The sequence below is a fragment of the Pituophis catenifer genome, unplaced genomic scaffold (genome assembly GCF_029215685.1).
Source record: "Pituophis catenifer annectens isolate HBS135680 unplaced genomic scaffold, rPitCat1.0.hap2 SCAF_10, whole genome shotgun sequence".
Classification (NCBI taxonomy): domain Eukaryota; kingdom Metazoa; phylum Chordata; class Lepidosauria; order Squamata; family Colubridae; genus Pituophis; species Pituophis catenifer.
The window spans coordinates 25973231-25990281 of NW_027256890.1; the positions used below are offsets into that span (position 1 = coordinate 25973231).

Genomic DNA, 17051 nt, shown 5'->3' on the forward strand with positions numbered 1-17051 from the left:
CCGCAAACTAACATTGTAACATTGTTAGTTTAAAATTGGTACCGTTGTCCCGCAAACTAGGGCATGCAAAACCTTGGCTAGACCAGTTCTCGAATACAGCTCGTCTGCCTGGAATCCACACTGTCTATCGGACGTTAATACAATTGAGAGAGCCCAGAGGCATTTCGAAATGAAACGTGGTCACCTTGAGCTGCGCCCGGCATCGTTCCAAAGCTGGTATCCTTTCCCGCAGGGCCGTCAGCTCCGACTGAAGCCGCTCCGCCCGGAACGCCTTCTCTCTCAAGGCGTCCAATTCGTCCTGGTATAACTTGGCTTGGCGCGCCTCGCCTGCCAATGTGCGGTTCTGGGTAAGAAGGAGCAAACTAGAGATTACTTCATCCCGATGACGTCATACTTGCCGATGATGTCAGGATGCGCCCGTCGTTCCGACATCGCCTTGGTTGCTTGCAAATTCCCGCCCCATCCTTTTCTCGAACCCACAGATAGCTGATTTGGTCTTTGGAAGATACAGTTGGTCCTCGACTTACGGCCACAATTGGGCACCAGAATTTTCCATTGCTAAGCAAGACTGTCGTTAAGTGATTTTTTTTTTGCCCCATTTTGCGACCTTTGTTGCCGCCGTGAAGGGAATCCCTGCAGTTAACGTGGTCGTTAAGCGAATCCGGCTTCCCCCTTTGATGTTGCTTGTTGGAAGGTCGCAAAAGGGGATTGCGTGACTCTGGGACACTATGACCGTCATAAATAGGAGTCAGTTGCCAAGCACCTGAATTTTGGCAATGTGACCGCGGGGATGCTACAACCGTCGTGAAAAAAACGGTCCTAAGTCACATTTCTCAGTGCCATTGTAACTTCAAACGGTCACTAAAAGGAATGGTTGTAAGTTGAAGAGAACCTATAATTGTTAGCCTTGCAAGATCATCCAGAGAGGAGACATGACCAAGCTGGACTAATTTTACTTCGTTGTAAGGTGACATTAATAGAATCTTGCAAGTCTGAAAGTACAAAACTCCCCTCTCACCTTTGCAGCCTGAGAAACAAGGGAGGATCCCTTCTGAGCCTCCTTCTCCATCCATTATGCAGCTGTGGGCTAAGCTGCCTCTTATCTGCCTGTTGCCTAAAGCTACATTAATAAAATCTAGCACATCTGAAAGTAGAAATCTCCCACTGTCTCCTTTAGAACCTGAGAAACTAGGGAGGGTCTCTTCTGAGCCTCCTTCTCCATCCATTATGCAGCTGAGGGCTAAGCTGTCTCTTATCCAATTTTTTCCCCCTTGGCTTTTGAGTCCTCTCTATCTCCCAAGGTCTATTCCTACAGACCATTGTAAGTCCTCTTCAACTTACAAATCAATCATTTAAGCCCGGGGTTTCTAAAGTCAGGCCAATGAGGCCTGTTATTACGGTGAGGTTTTGCTACTGAGAAAAAGCACCTCTTGTTGAATCTTTCGAAGCTGCTGCTCCAAATGCTCGATTTCCTCTTGTTGGTCCAGCAGTTCTTCCATCTTCCTTTCCCTGAAATAAGAGACCGGAAAGTCAGGTCTGAGGAAGGTGATGATAGGCGCTAGAGAGATTTAAAAAGGAGAAAAGAAAGAAGAGAGGGAAGGAAGGAGGGAGGGAGGGAGAAAAAGAAAGGAAGAAAAAAGAAAGAAAGAAAAAGAAAAAGAAGAAAGAAAGAAAGGAATTTGTGTGAGAAGAAGGAAGGAAGGAAGGAAAGTAATTCGTGTTAGAAAAGGGAAGAAGGAAGGGAGGGAGGGAGAAAAGGAAGGAAGGGAATTTGTGTGAGAAAAAGGAAGGAAGGAAGAGAGGGAGGGAAGGAAGGGAATTTGTGTGAGAAAGAGGAAAGAAGGGAGGGAACGAAGGAAGGGAATTTGTGTGAGAAAGAGGGAAAAAGGAAAAGAGGAAAGGAAGGAAGGAAGGAAAGGAATTTGTGTGAAAAAAAGGGAAGAAGGAAGGGAGGGAGGGAGAAAAGGAAGAAGGGAATTTGTGTGAGAAAAAAGGAAGGAAGGAAGGAGGAAAGGAAGGAAGGGAATTTGTGAGAAAAAGGGAAGAAGGAAGGAAGGAGAGGAAGGGAGGGAGGGAGGAGTATCTTGCAGTGACTTCTGAATTGTCCTCCCCAAGCCCTCCACAGCTTCAGGGCATCTCCAGTCCCCACCTCAGCCCCCCCAACTCACAGCTCGCCTTGTAGACGCCGCACATGGGCTTGACGTTCGGCAAGCTGAACCCCAAGGTGGGACTGGTTACTCTCCAGCTGGGCCACCAAGGGGGGTCCCTGTTTCTGCTGCAGCTCCCACAATTGCTGTGCAGGAAGGAAGAATTTTAAAAAAATGAGGTTGAAGGTGCAGAGATGGTCAGCCTCACTCGGAGGCATCCCAAAAGGACTTCTATCTTCCTTTCCTTTCTTCTATGTTTCCTCCCTCCTTTCCTTTCCTTTCCTTTCCTTTCCTTTCCTTTCCTTTCCTTTCCTTTCCTTTCCTTTTTTCTATCTTCCTTTTCTTTTCTTTCCTTTCCTTTCCTTTCTTCTATCTTCCTTTCCTTTCCTTTTCTTTCTTCTAACTTCCTTTCCTTTCTTTTCCTTTCCTTTCTTTTTTTCTATCTTCCTTTCCTTTCCTTTCCTTTCCTTTCCTTTCCTTTCCTTTCCTTTCCTTTCCTTTCCTTTCCTTTCCTTTCCTTTCCTTTCCTTTCCTTTCCTTTCCTTTCCTTTCCTTTCCTTTCCTTTCCTTTCTTCTATCTTCCTTTCCTTTCCTTTCTTGTATTTCTTCTATCTTCCTTTCCTTTCTTCTATCTTTCCTCCCTCCTTTCCTTTCCTTTCCTTTCCTTTCCTTTCCTTTCCTTTCCTTTCCTTTCCTTTCCTTTCCTTTCCTTTCCTTTCCTTTCCTTTCCTTCTTTTCCTTTCCTTTCTTGTATTTCTTCTATCTTCCTTTCCTTTCTTCTATCTTTCCTTTCCTTTCCTTTCTTTTCTTCTATCTTCCTTTCCTTTCCTTTCCTCCCCCTGATAACGGTGCCAAGAAGATTGTGAAAATCATGCCCAACTCTCTTAACAACCCCCTTGCTTACGAACAGTAATTCTTATCCAGTTGTGGTCCTAAATCGAGGACTATCTACCTGTAAGACCGAGCTTGTATTCATAGTTGCGTTTACAGTCTGGTCTTCCTCGCAAGGTTGACTTTGGCTGTTACCAAAGCTAGGTTTTCATGATCTGATCTGATCGCTGCACAGGTGCATCTGGTCATCCAAAGGTCCCCACCCCTTGTGAGAAGAAGGCGGGGGAGGCCACGGTCGTGTCTCTCACCTCCAATCCTGCATCTCGCTCGGCGACCAGCTTTTGAACTCGGGCCCCAAGGTCCCACAGGAGCTGTTGCAAGCTGGATGAGTCCATCTCTCTCCATTGCAACCCCAGAACATTTTCCGGTTCCTGGCTGACCTGGAAAGAAAAAGCGAGGAGGTTTTTTTTCCCCTTAGAAACCAATTATTTTTATTATTTATTTATTTATTTATTTATTTATTTATTTATTTATTTATTTATTTATTTTTCAATTTATATACCGCCCTTCTCCCTGAGGACTCAGGGCGGTGCACAACCAAACAAAATTAAAAACATGAAATACAAATATTAAAAACAATTAAAATATATATAAATTTGGCCCAAAAATTTAAAAATGCACTTCTGTTTGTTGATGTTGCAAAACCCTGGAACCCTGGAACCTCAAAGTCTGTGGAGATTCTCAATCATCCAGGTTGTCCTAAGGATGCTTTTCCAAAAGATTGGATTTGGATCCCAAAATCTAAATTGGATGCAGAACTGAAGAAGCTCCTTGGATGAGAAATTAAACAACTAGACACAAAGATAGTTTTTTCTGCTGAAAATCTAATTCCCACAGGCCTAAAGAGATTTACCGATGGAGTAGGGCTGCATTGCTCTTATCCTTCCCATATTTCTCCTCTTCTCATTTCTCATTTCTCCTCTTCTCCTCTTTCGTCCTCCCTTCTCCTATTGGCATCTTATGATTTATCCCTTGTTTGTATCTCACGATTAATGATTATTAACGATGATCTATTACTGTGATGGCGAACCTATGGCACGAATGGTGGGTTCCTCCCGGTTCTGCCGAGCCGGTAGCGGTGATGATATGACATCACCGAACCGGTTCTGTCCCCCCACCCCCCCTGCATTATTCTTACCTTTTATTTGGCCCCACCCCCAATCTATTGCTGCCTCCTGAGTCCCAGCTGATTGGCTAGAGGGAAAAAAACTGTTTAAACTTTTGCCATGGGGCTTCAAAGGGCCGCCCTACAGCTGATCAGTGTTAAAAGAAAACAATTGAGTAGACTGGTGCCTGCAAAAATACATGAGTAGATCAGTGCCTGCAAAAATACATGAGTAGATCAGTGCCTGCAAAAATACATGAGTAGACCGGTGCCTGCAAAAATACATGAGTAGATCAGTGCCTGCAAAAATAAATGAGTAGATCAGTGCCTGCAAAAATAAATGGGTAGACCAGTGCCTGCAAAAATACATGAGTAGATCAGTGCCTGCAAAAATAAATGGGTAGACCAGTGCCTGCAAAAATACATGAGTAGATCAGTGCCTGCAAAAATAAATGAGTAGACTGGTGCCTGCAAAAATAAATGAGTAGACCAGTGCCTCCAAAAACAAATCAGTAGACCGGTACAGCTCTGCAAGCAGTTAAAAGCCTGGTAGACCTGCTAAATCCTAAAGAATTGTCACATGACTATCAAGCCACGCCCACAAAATAAGACACGCCTACAGAACCGGTAGTAAGAAAATTAAAAAATTTAGAACCCACCCTTGTATGACACGCGTGGCACGTGGAGCCATATCGGTGGGCACGCGAGCATTGCCCTAGCTCAGCTGCAGCGCACATGAGCGCGCAGGCCAACTGATTTTTCGGGCCTTCCGGCCACACCGGAAGTTGGCAAACGGGCCGTTTCTGGCCTCCAGAGGGCCTCCAGCGGAGTGGGGAAGGCCGTTTTTACTCCTAGAAGGACTCTGGAGCCTGGGGAGGGCAAAAAAAATGAGCCTACTGGGCCATCGTGTGCCAAAAACGGGGAGCATGGAGGGGGTGTCGCGCGTACATGCGTGGGGGGTGAGGTGCATTGAATTGTGGGTGTTGGCAGGCACGCACATGAGCCCCCGCGCTCCCCCCCACTTTTGGCACGCGACGGCAAAAAGGTTAGCCATCGCTGATTTATGATCTATCCCTATGTTTGTATGCACACTGAGAGATTCTACACCGGAGACGAATTCCCTTGTGTGTCCAGTCACACATGGCCAATAAAGACTAAAGAAAGATTTTTCAAGGGGAAAAACCCCCTCTCCCCCCCCCCCATGAAAGTCCAGTTGCCTTTTGGAAAAAGCCCCTTTGGGACCTGGAATCCTCGATTTTCTCTTTTTTTTTTCATCTCGCCGGCAATTTTTTTTTTTTTGCTTTCCGACTGCAGCAAAGTCCCTTCGAGCTGCAGGGGAGGAATAATTAACAGGATGCGCAGAATAGAAGATTGTACGAAACTGCGAGTCAGCCGCGATTCACGCTTATAACTAAGCAACTGCAAGTTCCCCCATTTCGACAATCTTCATTCTTCCCCGTTGGATCCGCCCGCATTTTATTCAACTTTTGCAATTGACCGATGGGGATTTTGTCAATGCCGAATGCCGGCATTCAAGTGATACTCCAGATGTTTTTATTATTATTATTATTATTATTACTTGCATTCCATCTCACTCCCAGCAACTCTAGGCAGTTTATACCCGAAACATTAAAAACATTTAGGAGTGGCCAGGCCTTTTCACTTCTCCCCTTGGAGATGGAAATATTTACATTTCTTAATTCCCGCATCGTTTTACCTCTTTGATGGCAGAAGCCAAAGCAGCTTGCACACTGATGTCCAGCGATTGGATTCGGCCAATGAACACATCTCGCTGTTCACACTATTGGAAGTTCAAGGGAAAAAGTCAACATCTTCTCATTTTTTTAAAAAAAAAAATATTAACCACGAATCTACGGATCTAGAACCTTATTTAATGAGATTATCTAGGAATCTGGATTTGAGTAGGAGAAAGTCCTTATGTTTTAATGCAGAGAAATAAGTTTAAGAACAAGTCTAGTCCAAATAATTTATTGTGCGATATAATATCACTGGTTGATTTTTTCTCCCCCTTTCAGTGATTTTTGTAAAAGGTAGATATTAAAATCCTTGCTACCGTCTCTCTAACTGCAACCAATAAGGAAATGAACAGGGTTACAGATAATCCTCAACTTATTGCGATTTTTTTAGTGACCGTTGGAAGTTACAACACTGGGAAAAAAGTGACTTATATGACCGGTTCTCGCACTTATGACCATCGCAGCATCCCTGCTGATCAAAATCTGGATTTTTGCCCGTCGGCATGTATTTGCGATGGTTGTGGGGTCATCGGATCGCCATTTTGAGATCTTCCCAGCCACGGCTTCCGACAAGCAAAGTTAACGGGGGAAAGCTGGATTTGCTTAATGACTGATGATTCACTTAACAACCAGGGCAAAAAAAAAAAGATTGCAAAACCAGGAGCAGCCACAGCAAGGTGACGAAGAAGAAGAAGAAGAAGAAGAAGAAGAAGAAGAAGAAGAAGAAGAAGAAGAAGAAGAAGAAGAAGAAGAAGAAGAAGAAGAAGAAGAATATTTCAAATCACAATGTATCAGTGCCACTGAGATTTTTACTCAAGGAGCCAAGTGTCTGGGAAAATCACTCTGTACATGCCCAGGAAACCCACGCAGCAAGGGGAGTGCCCAGCACTGACAAACCAATTAAAAGATCTCATCCCTGTTGCTAGATTCCCACAACTTACCTGGACGGCACTTCCCAGCAAGAGCTGCACCAATTTCTTCATCTCCTGAACGGCCTGCGCTGAAACGGGAAAACCAAGATTAAAACCCTCGTTGCAAATATATGTTTTCCTCCCTCCTTTTTCTCTTCAAATTGCTATTTCTCCCCTAACAAAATGGGGTTTGCAGCCCAGATTTTAATGAAAAAAAGGCTGGGGGAGGGGGGGCGCGGGGGAGTGGACACGATTGCAGGGTTCTAAATATCTCAGGGGCTGCCCCAAAGAAGAGGGAGTCAAGCTATTCTCCAAAGCCCCTGAGGGCAGGACAAGAAGCAACGGGTGGAAACTAATCGAGGAGAGAAGCAACCTAGAACTCAGGAGAAATTTCCTGACAGTGAGAACAATTAATCAGTGGAACAACTTGCCTCCAGAAGTTGTGAATGCTCCAACACTGGAAGTTTTTAAGAAGATGTTGTAAATGTTCTCGTTTTGTGTCATGGCGGGACTTTACCATTTATGATTAATTGGAATAATAATGAGACATAAACAGCTGGGGCAGGCAGGAAAAAGATGGAGGGTGCCTCAGTATGTATCCCGCTCCCCTCTCTCCTTTCCTGCAACTTTTGGGGTGAAAAATGCAATTTTCAAGGCTCCTGGGGAATCAGAGAAGAGCAACAAAGACGATTAGAGGACTGGAGGCTAAAACATACAAAGAACAGTCGCAGGAACTGGGTATGTCTAGTTTAATGAAGAGAAGGACTAGGGGAGACATGATAGCAGTCTTCCAATATCTCAGGGGCTGCCCCAAAGAAGAGGGAGTCAAGCTATTCTCCAAAGCACCCGAAGGCAGGACAAGAGGCAACGAATGGAAACTAATCAAGGAGAGAAGCAACCTGGAACTAAGGAGAAACTTCCTGACTGTGAGAACAATTAACCAGGGGAACTGCTTGCCACCAGAAGTCATGGGTGCTCCATCACTGGTGGTTTTCGAAGAAGAGATTGAACAGTGATTTGTCCAGAACGGTATGGTTCTCCTGCTTGACCAGGGGGTTGGACTAGAAGACCTCCAAGGTCCCTTCCAACTCTGTTAGATTCGGAAGAAGGTCTCCTTAGACTGGCAGCCATAAAACCAGGCTGAGGGATGCGGCTTGTGAGTTTTTCAAGAAAGGGAAGACAACATTTATTTATCTGACTATCTCTCACGCCTAAATTCCTCCCCAGAGTTCCCCCGCTAACACTACCTGTGAAGGGCTCTCTGACCATCACATGGAGATTTGGAGGTGGGGAAAGGATCACCTGGTGGAGCTCATCCTGGAATAAGAAAAAAAAGAAAAGAAAAATACAGGTAATTCTTGACTTACAACCATTCGTTTAGTGACCGTTCAAAGTTACGACGGCCCTGGAAAAAAAAGGGAGTTACGACCATTTTTCACACTTATGACCATTGCAGCATCCTCGTGGTCAAAATTCCGATGCTTGGCAAATAGAAAACAGTTTATGCTTCAAGAGATCCTTCCAGCTATGGTGCCAGTTCCGAAGATCCCAGTTCGACTCACCCTGTAGAAATTCTTCAGCCTTTGGAGGACTATTTGAAGCATATGCAATCCCTCTTCCTCCCTGTTGTCACCTCTCCAAGGGGATGGAGGTCCTCTAGGAATCAGGTCGCTAAGGGAAGGCACAATGGAGAATTACAGATGGTTAGACTACAACTCCCAGAATCCCCCAGCCAGCAGGCTTTTAGAGGGGTGGACTTCAACTCCCAGAATCCCCCAGCCAGCCTGCTTTAAGACGGGTGGACTTCAACTCCCAGAATTCCCCAGCCTGCATGCTTGAAGACGGGTGGACTTCAACTCCCAGAATCCCCCAGCCAACATGCTTTAAGATGAGTGGACTTCAACTCCCAGAATTCCCCAGCCTGCATGCTTTAAGACGGGTGGACTTCAATTCCCAGAATTCCCCAGCCAGCCTGCTTTAAGATGGACGGACTTCAACTCCCAGAATTCCCCAGCCAGCCTGCTTTAAGATGGGTGGACTTCAACTCCCAGAATTCCCCAGCCAGCCTGCTTTAAGAGGGGTGGACTTCAACTCCCAGAATCCCCCAGCCAGCATGTCACAAATTCAATGTAGACATTTGTGTTCTCTCTTTGAAATGGAAGGGGAAAAAAAGCTTGCAAATTGTTCTCTAGATCGCTAAAAATCTGTCAATGGCCCATCTGGAATTAAGCTATTTTTTCTACCGTACGTTATAACAATAAGATTTAACTCCCCAGTTCTGCAGAAAACACACCATTTCTGCAAATGTATTTGTTTAGTTAAAAGACGCGAAGTACGAACTGGGTGCACGGCAGCTAGCCAGCCTGCAATATTTTTATTTTTAGAAAATAAAAATAAAATAGAAAATAAAACTTTTATTTATATTTTGAAAGAAAACACCAATTTTTCATCCTGGCAGGCTCCCTTACGCCTCATCATCCTTTACAATTGGGGAAAAAAATGCCTGGTTTCGTTAGGTCATTTTTTTTTTAAAGAAAATTGTGGATCAATCTTTCAAATATGGATTTGTGTTTTGTTTTGTTTTGTTTTGTTTGCAAAAAGTTTTTTTTATTTTTTTTTCCAAACATACAAATTATATCTTTTCAGAACAGACTTTTGATCCGGTCATCAATTTGTTCAATTTTTTGTCATCTTTAACAAAATTGTACCTTGCCATAACACTTCTTAATCTTAAATCACATATTCAACTAATACCATCTTTAAAAAAAATATTAACACATATTTACTTAATCCAAACAGTTACCCTTCTATCAACCCACCCTAAATCTTAATTCAATTAATAACTCATAATACATTTCAATACAGTTCAGACTTTTTTATATTTCATAATACACATTAAATCTTTATTCCTTTATCAAATTTAAATCTTATCTTTAATCTTAAAAATATAGCAATGTAACATTTAAACATAGTTCTTAATTCAAATAATGCTATTTAATGCAATTTCCCAATTATCCCAAATTCTATCTATTAAACCATACCATTTATATAACACCAATTAAGTAATTTTTGTTTAAAAATCATAATCATATATTGTTTCAATTTTCTTTTTTGTTTTGTGGTTTTTTTTTTTAACCATGGAAATTATGCACAAGGGATGTAACCGGTTGAGAATTCTGAGCAATTTCTTCCCTTTACTTGCCTATACAATCTTTGTAGACGGAAACTGCAAGGGTTCAACCACACTATCAGATCAGCATTTGCTATGTTGTGTTGCGTTTTACGCCGGCAAAAAAAAAAACCATGACTCACATCATTTGCATGATCTGATGCAGGAAGTCTCCGTTAACCAGTTTTCGGAAATATTCGTTCGCCTCTTCCTCTCCCTGGGGAAGTTCGTCGGGGCTCCTGCCCACCAGATCCTCCAGCGTCTGCATCTGTTGGGCCAAGACGTCAAGGCAAGGATGATCCAAAAATACCAGTCTGGGCTTAGCGACTCACTTTACGACCGCCTGGCAGAACGTTGTGGCAGTAAGTGGAGGACTACCTGTGATCGGTTCCTGAGTTTGCCCATCAACACATCAAACCCTCAAAACTGTTTAAAAACAGGGGTCTCCTCCAGCCTTAGCCGCTTTCAGATTTGTGGACTTCAACTCCCAGAATTCCACAAGAAGACTTGTGGACTTCCAACTCCCAGAATTCTGCATGCTAGCTGGGGAATTCTGGGAGTTGAAGTCCACAAGTCTGAAAGGGGCCAAGGTTGGAGAGCCCTGGTTTAAACCACCTGGAGAAGGGGCTGCACATAGTCAACCAAGTTTAAAAGGATCTAGGTTTTCCTTTATTTTATTTTATTTTATTTTATTTTATTTTATTTTATTTTATTTTATTATTTTATTTTATTTTATTTTATTTTATTTTATTTTATTTTATTATTTAATTTATTTTATTTTATTATTTTATTTTATTTTATTCTATTCTATTTATTATTTTACTTTATTCTATTCTATTCTACTCTACTCTATTCTACTCTACTCTACTCTATTCTACTCTACTCTACTCTACTTACTCTACTCTACTCTACTCTATTCTATTTATTTTTTATTTTATTTTAGTTTTAGTTTTTTAGGTTTTTAGATGAACTCACTAAGGATATTAGGCCAATGCAGCAGGGGTGAAGTCCAAAATTTTTCCCTACCGGTTCTCTGGGCATGGCTTGGTGGGCGTGGCAGGGGAAGGATATTGCAAAATCTCCATTCCCACCCCATTCTGGGGCCAGCCAGAGGTGGTATTTGCTGGTTCTTTGAACTATTTAAAATTTCCGCTACCGATTCTCCAGAACCTGTTAGAACCTGCTAGATTTCATCCCTGCAATACAGGTAGATCGTCAACATACCACCTTTCATTTAGTGACCACTCAAAATTGCAACACCACTGAAAAAAGTGACTTATGACCATTTTCCACACTTACGACCATGGCAGCATAGTCACGTGATCACAATTGGGACACTTGGCAACTGACTCATATTTACAACAAATATTTACATATTTGTTCCGGGGTTATGTGATTCCAGAGATGGTATTCAGCAGGTTCTGACCAATTCTGGAGAACCGGTAGCGGAAATTTGGGATAGTTCAGAGAACCGGTAAATACCACCTCTGACTGGCCCCGCCCCCATCTATTCTCTGCCTCCCGATGCCCAGCTGATTGAGAGGAAATTTATTTATTTAGTTATTTATTTTATTAAATTTCTATACCGCCCTTCTCCCGAAGGACTCAGGGCGGTGAACAGCCACAAGATAAAACACATAAATACAAAAAATTAAAATAAATTAAAAACGAATTAAATAATTTGGCTGAATTTAAAATACCTCATAATTTAAAAACAAATTAAAGTTTACATTTAAAAAGGGGAGAAGATTTAGGCCAGGCCAGCTTGATGAAATAAAAAAGTCTTAAGCGCACGACGGAAGGTGCGCAGATCCGGGATCCTCCGTATCTCCAGGGGGAGCTCGTTCCAGATCGTAGGTGCCCCCACAGAGAAGGCTCTCCCCCTAGGTGCCACCAGTCGACATTGTTTGGCCGACGCCACCCAGAGGAGCTCCTCTCTATGGGAGCGTACTGGCCGGTGGGAGGCTATTGGTGGTAGTAGGCGGTCCCGTAAATTGAGATTTTACAGTAACCTTCCCCTGGAGTGGGGAGGGAATGGGGATTTTGCAGTATCCTTCCCCTGGAGTGGGGAGGGAATGGGGATTTTGCAGTATCCTTCCCCTGGAGTGGGGTTGGGAAAGGGTATTTTGCAGTATCCTTCTCCTGGAGTGGGGTGGGAACGGGGATTTTGCAGTATCCTTCCCCTGGAGTGGGGAGGTGATGGGGATTTTGCAGTATCCTTCCCCTGGAGTGGGGTGAGAATGGGGATTTTGCAGTATCGTTTCCCTGGAGTGGGGAGGGAATGGGGATTTTTCAGTATCCTTTCTCGAGTGGAGTGGGAATGGAGATTTTACAGTATCCTTCCCCTGCCACGCCCACCAAGCCACGCCCACAGAACCAGTAGTTAAAAAATTTGAATCCCACCACTGCGTGATTCCCCTTTTGCGACTGTGTGTTAAGAAAAGTCAATGGGGATGCCAGATACACTTAACTTTTGTTCCTAACTCAACAAGTGCGGTGATTCCCTTAACATTGGCCAGAAAGGTCGTAAAACTGGGCACAACTCACTTAACGACCGTCTCGCTTAGCAACATAAATGTTGGGCTCAATTGGAGTTGCAAATGGAGGATCACTTCTTATACAGCACTATGGGACTGTTCTAAATGAAACAAGGAACAAGCAGATTTGAAACATAAGTGAAGAAATTCTGACCCTGAAAAGACACAGATCAATCCACAATTAAGGGAATTGTTAGTTAAGAGAATAGAGTTAGGAGATATAATTAAAAAGTCCCATCTAGTAGTGGCCCATCCATAAAAAGCAGCTTATTACGGTATCTCCACAAGTTGAACATTGATTTATGAAACCAATTTTAATACAAGTGTCTCATCTTTTCAGGACTCAAGGCCCCATCCTCCACAGCCTTTTGGATGGTTAGGAGTCCACACATTTCAAAACAAACATAAACCTAGTGAAGGTTTTTTAGTCTGTCACTTATCTACCTCTCAATGGTGGGAAGTCAGCATTTGGTCATGTAAAGAGGAAAGGGAGGAGGTCCCAAAACAGAGGTGGGGGGTACATCTCAGGTTACCCAACCTTGGTGGGACCCCAGACCTCCAAAACTCCTCTGCCCCCAGACCCGAATCCAAAATCAGCTCCCATCAATCAAGCTTGTTGATCTATTCTACACCGTGGGACTTAAATTTAGAATGTCATCAACCGAGTTCAAGCTGAAGGGTTTAGAAGATCAGAGTTTCTCCATCTGTCTCAACTTGAAGATGGGTGGACTTCAACTCCCAGAATTCCCCGGCCGTCTTGACAGATCCTGGCGAGTTGGACATCCACCTATCTTCAAAGCGGGCTGGCTGGGGAATTCTGGGACTTGAAGTCCACCCAATCTTCAAGTTGACAAGACGGAGAGAGGTTGGTTAGATGAAGTCCTACCAAGATCTCTCTCTCTTTCTCTCTCTCTCTTGAGAGTCTTCTCTGAACAGCCTACCACAAGTTCAACCCTCCCTCAACGCTTCCTCCACCCCACCCCAAGCGAGGCTCACCCAGGTGACCAAGGGCCCGGATACGAATTCCTCCATCGCTTCAAGCCCATCTTCTTCATCCATGCTGTGGCTTGACGTGATGTCTTCTTCTCCATCCAAGGCTGATGGAGGCTTTAGGTATGTCTGCGTTCTTGCACGAAGTGCAACGTTGGGGGTGTTTTAGAACTTCCTTCCGTAATCTGGTTTTTTTTTGTGTGTGTGTGTGTGTGGGGGGGGGAACAAGTAAGGAGGAAGCTGGATTGCTTCAAAGCTTTAAATGACACCCTTTGTGGTTCTCGACTTTCCCAACGCAGTAGACAGGAAGTCCTCAGAATGAAACCTAGCCTGCGGAAACTTCTGCAGGGCTCCTATATTTTTATTTCTATGAACCGATGGCATCGGAGAGGATTCTGCTAGGACTCGCTGCTGGAAAACGACACCAATTGCGGTCAGGACCCCACACGAGAACCTCGCAGGAGGTTTTCCCCGTCACCTCCTCAAACGGTAGTGTCATCACAACTGCCGCCTCCGGTTTTGCCAGGAAGGCGTTTTATTCAGTTAGTTTGGCTTCCCGCCACAAACAGGGTCTCCGTTTGTAAATTGAGACGATTTCTCTGCTGCCTCAAATAAACTCTAGTAGTGGACTAGATACAGGGGTGCAAATCCACGTTCAGGGAAGATTTGAAATATCCAGTTTTGGTCACCGCATTATAAAAAAAAGATTTGGAGACTCTAGAAAAAGTGCAGAGAAGAGCAACCAGGATGATGAAGGGACTAGAGGCTAAAACTTACGATGAACGGTTGCAGGAACTGAGCATGGCTAGTCTGGTGAAGAGAAGGACCAGGGGAGACAGGATAGCATTTCCAATATTTGAGGGGCTGCCCCAGAGAGGAGGAAGGGGGTCAACCTATTTTCCAAAGCGAAAGAAAGAAAGAAAGAAAGAAAGAGAAAGAAAGAAAGAAAGAAAGAAAGAAAGAAAGAAAGAAAGAAAGAAAGAAAGAAAGAAAGAAAGAAAGAAAGAAAGAGGGAGGAAGGAAGGAAGGAAGGAAAGGTAGAAGGGAGGGAGGGAAGGAAAGAAAGAAGGAAAGAAAGAAAGAAATCTGAGTGAACCATGGATGGACAGAAGACATGGCTAGTCTAGTGAAGAGAAGGACCAGGGGAGACAGGATAGCATTTCCAATATTTGAGGGGCTGCCCCAGAGAGGAGGAAGGGGGTCAACCTATTCTCCAAAGCACCTTTGAAGGCCAGACAAGGAATCATGGATGGAAACTGACCAAGGAGAGATTCAACCTGGAAATAAGGAGGAGTTTTCTGACAATGAGAACCATCAACCCATGGAACAGAAGTTGCCTTCGGAAGTTGTGGGAGCTTCATCCCTGGAGGCTTTCAAGAAGAGACTGGACTGCCATTGGTCAGAAGTTATGTAGGGTCTCCTGCTTGGCAAGGGGCTGGACTAGATGACCCACAAGGTCCCTTTCTTACTCTTGTTAATCTGTTAACAGTGAAAGAATAGTAGCTAGGAGAATAGCAGAAGTTATTTATTTATTTATTCATAATTTTTTTTAACAGCATCGGGTCTCTTATGTGGAAGTCCTTCCTCTGCAGGCCACAAAGCCCGACAGCAAGGATGAAACTCTGTGCATGGTCTGGAGCACTCTGGACCAGGGCTGTTTTGAAACTGCCTTCACTGGAAAAGTGTTTTGCGAAATGAATAGAAATGTAAATTTTTAAGGAAATTAGAATTGGAAAGGATCTTGGACGTCCAGCCCCCTCCTCAAGCAGATCTGTTCTTGCAGTGCAGCAGCTTGTAGTAGGCTCTGTTTGTCTTATCAGTTAGAACAGGAGTCAGCAACCTGCAGCTCTGGAGCCGCATGTGGCTCTTTCACCCCTCTGCTGCGGCTCCGTCACTCAAAATATGCACCACAGCCGCCAATGAGCTTTTCAACCCCCCAGTAGGCCAACCATGGATAAATCCAAGAAAAGAAAAGTTTCAGAAGAAAACAGAACGTTTTAATTCGACTACATATGCTAGTTTTGTGGCCGCTCAGGAAATAGTCAGGCACGGGAAGGGTTTTTGTGGCTCCCGGTGTTTTCTTTTCTGTGGGAAACAGGTGCAAATGGCTCTTTTTGGAGTGTTTAAGATTGCAGACCCCCTGAGTTAGAACTTGGTCATAAGTATCTTTTTTGGGGGGGGGCGTCTGTTGTAACTGGAGGACTTGCACTCTTCCATCTCTGCGCACACAAGAATCTAGCCGCAGTTGTCATACACAACATTAATCCCCCCCCCCCGGGTCTTTTCTAGTTCAACCTCCATAAAGCCTGGTTAAGAATAATTCTCGGGAACTTTTGATTATGCACATTTTATTATACGTCATTATACAAATTTGCACCCGGAATGTCTTTTGCTTTTTCGCACAACCAGTATCTGCAGTTTCAACCCTCTCACCGAAATAGGAAGCGTGTTTCTTCTTTTCCCCATCGGAGACCAAAACGAGTGTGAAAAATCCATCTCGGGCTTAGATTCATTCAACAGTTTTGCGTGGGAAGAAAATACTATTTTTTTAAAAAAAACAGGCCTGGAGCATCTCTGTAATTCTTTTAGAATGGTTTTAAAAACCATTCCTTGATTTCTTCATCCATAGGAGCATATGCAGATGATACCGCTCTAATGGCAGGAAGTGAAGAGGAAGTAAAGAGCCTCTTAATATGGGTGGAGGAGGAGAGTGCAAAAGTTGGCTTGAAACTCAACATTAACAAAACTTAAGATCATGGCGTCCGGCCCTCTCAATTCCTGGCAAATAGATGGGGAAGAAATGGATGGACTGACAGATTTTATCGTCCTGGGCGCCAAGATCACTGCAGATGGGGACTGCAGCCAAGAAATTAAAAGACGCTTGCTCCTGGGGAGGAAAGCCATGGTAAATCTAGACAGCATTCTAAAAAGCAGAGACATTACCCTGCCAACTAAAGTGCGTATCGCCAAGGCTCTGGTTTTCCCAGTTGCAATGGACGGCTGTGAAAGTTGGACCATAAGGAAGGCTGAGAAGGCCAAAGAATGGAGGCCTTTGAACTATGGTGCTGGAGAAGACTCCTGCGATCCCGTGGACCGCAAGGCCATCCAATCGGTCAGTCCTAGAGGAGATCAACCCTGACTGCTCTCTAGAAGGCCAGATCCTGAAGAGGAAACTCAAATCCTTTGGCCACCTAAGGAGAAGGAAGGAAGGACTCCCTGGAGAAGAGCCGAATGTTGGGAACGACGGAGGGCAAAAGAAGAAGAAGGGGACGGCAGAGAAGGAGGTGGCTGGATGGAGTCACTGAAGCAGTCGGCGTGAGCTTAAATGGACTCCGGAGGATGGCAGAGGACAGGGTGGCCTGGAGGAACGTTGTCCATGGGGTCGCGATGGGTCGGACACGACTTCGCAACTAACAACAACAACAAGGAGCATCTAACAGACCAGTGAAGGATGGAGATAGAGCGTGGCTGGATTTTTGTAAGGCTTACCACCTTACTCCCAAGACAAAGTAACCCCCTCCCAAAACAGACTTGAGACCTCAAG

The 17051-nt window shown here is 44.1% G+C and overlaps 1 protein-coding gene across 1 annotated transcript in view; it reads right to left on the minus strand.

Moving 5' to 3' along the window:
• Positions 1 to 13576, minus strand: part of CCDC88B (coiled-coil domain containing 88B) — a 31449-nt gene extending 17873 nt beyond the window's left edge. Inside the window, exons 1-10 of the mRNA XM_070950477.1 lie at positions 13514 to 13576; positions 10124 to 10248; positions 8374 to 8482; positions 8059 to 8128; positions 6842 to 6900; positions 5861 to 5944; positions 3287 to 3418; positions 2169 to 2293; positions 1428 to 1509; positions 185 to 343 (exon numbers count right to left, since the gene is read on the minus strand). Coding sequence (XP_070806578.1) covers positions 185 to 343; positions 1428 to 1509; positions 2169 to 2293; positions 3287 to 3418; positions 5861 to 5944; positions 6842 to 6900; positions 8059 to 8128; positions 8374 to 8482; positions 10124 to 10248; positions 13514 to 13576 — 1008 coding nt within the window. The remainder of the gene's footprint in view (positions 1 to 184; positions 344 to 1427; positions 1510 to 2168; positions 2294 to 3286; positions 3419 to 5860; positions 5945 to 6841; positions 6901 to 8058; positions 8129 to 8373; positions 8483 to 10123; positions 10249 to 13513) is intronic.
• Positions 13577 to 17051: the final 3475 nt, after the last annotated feature.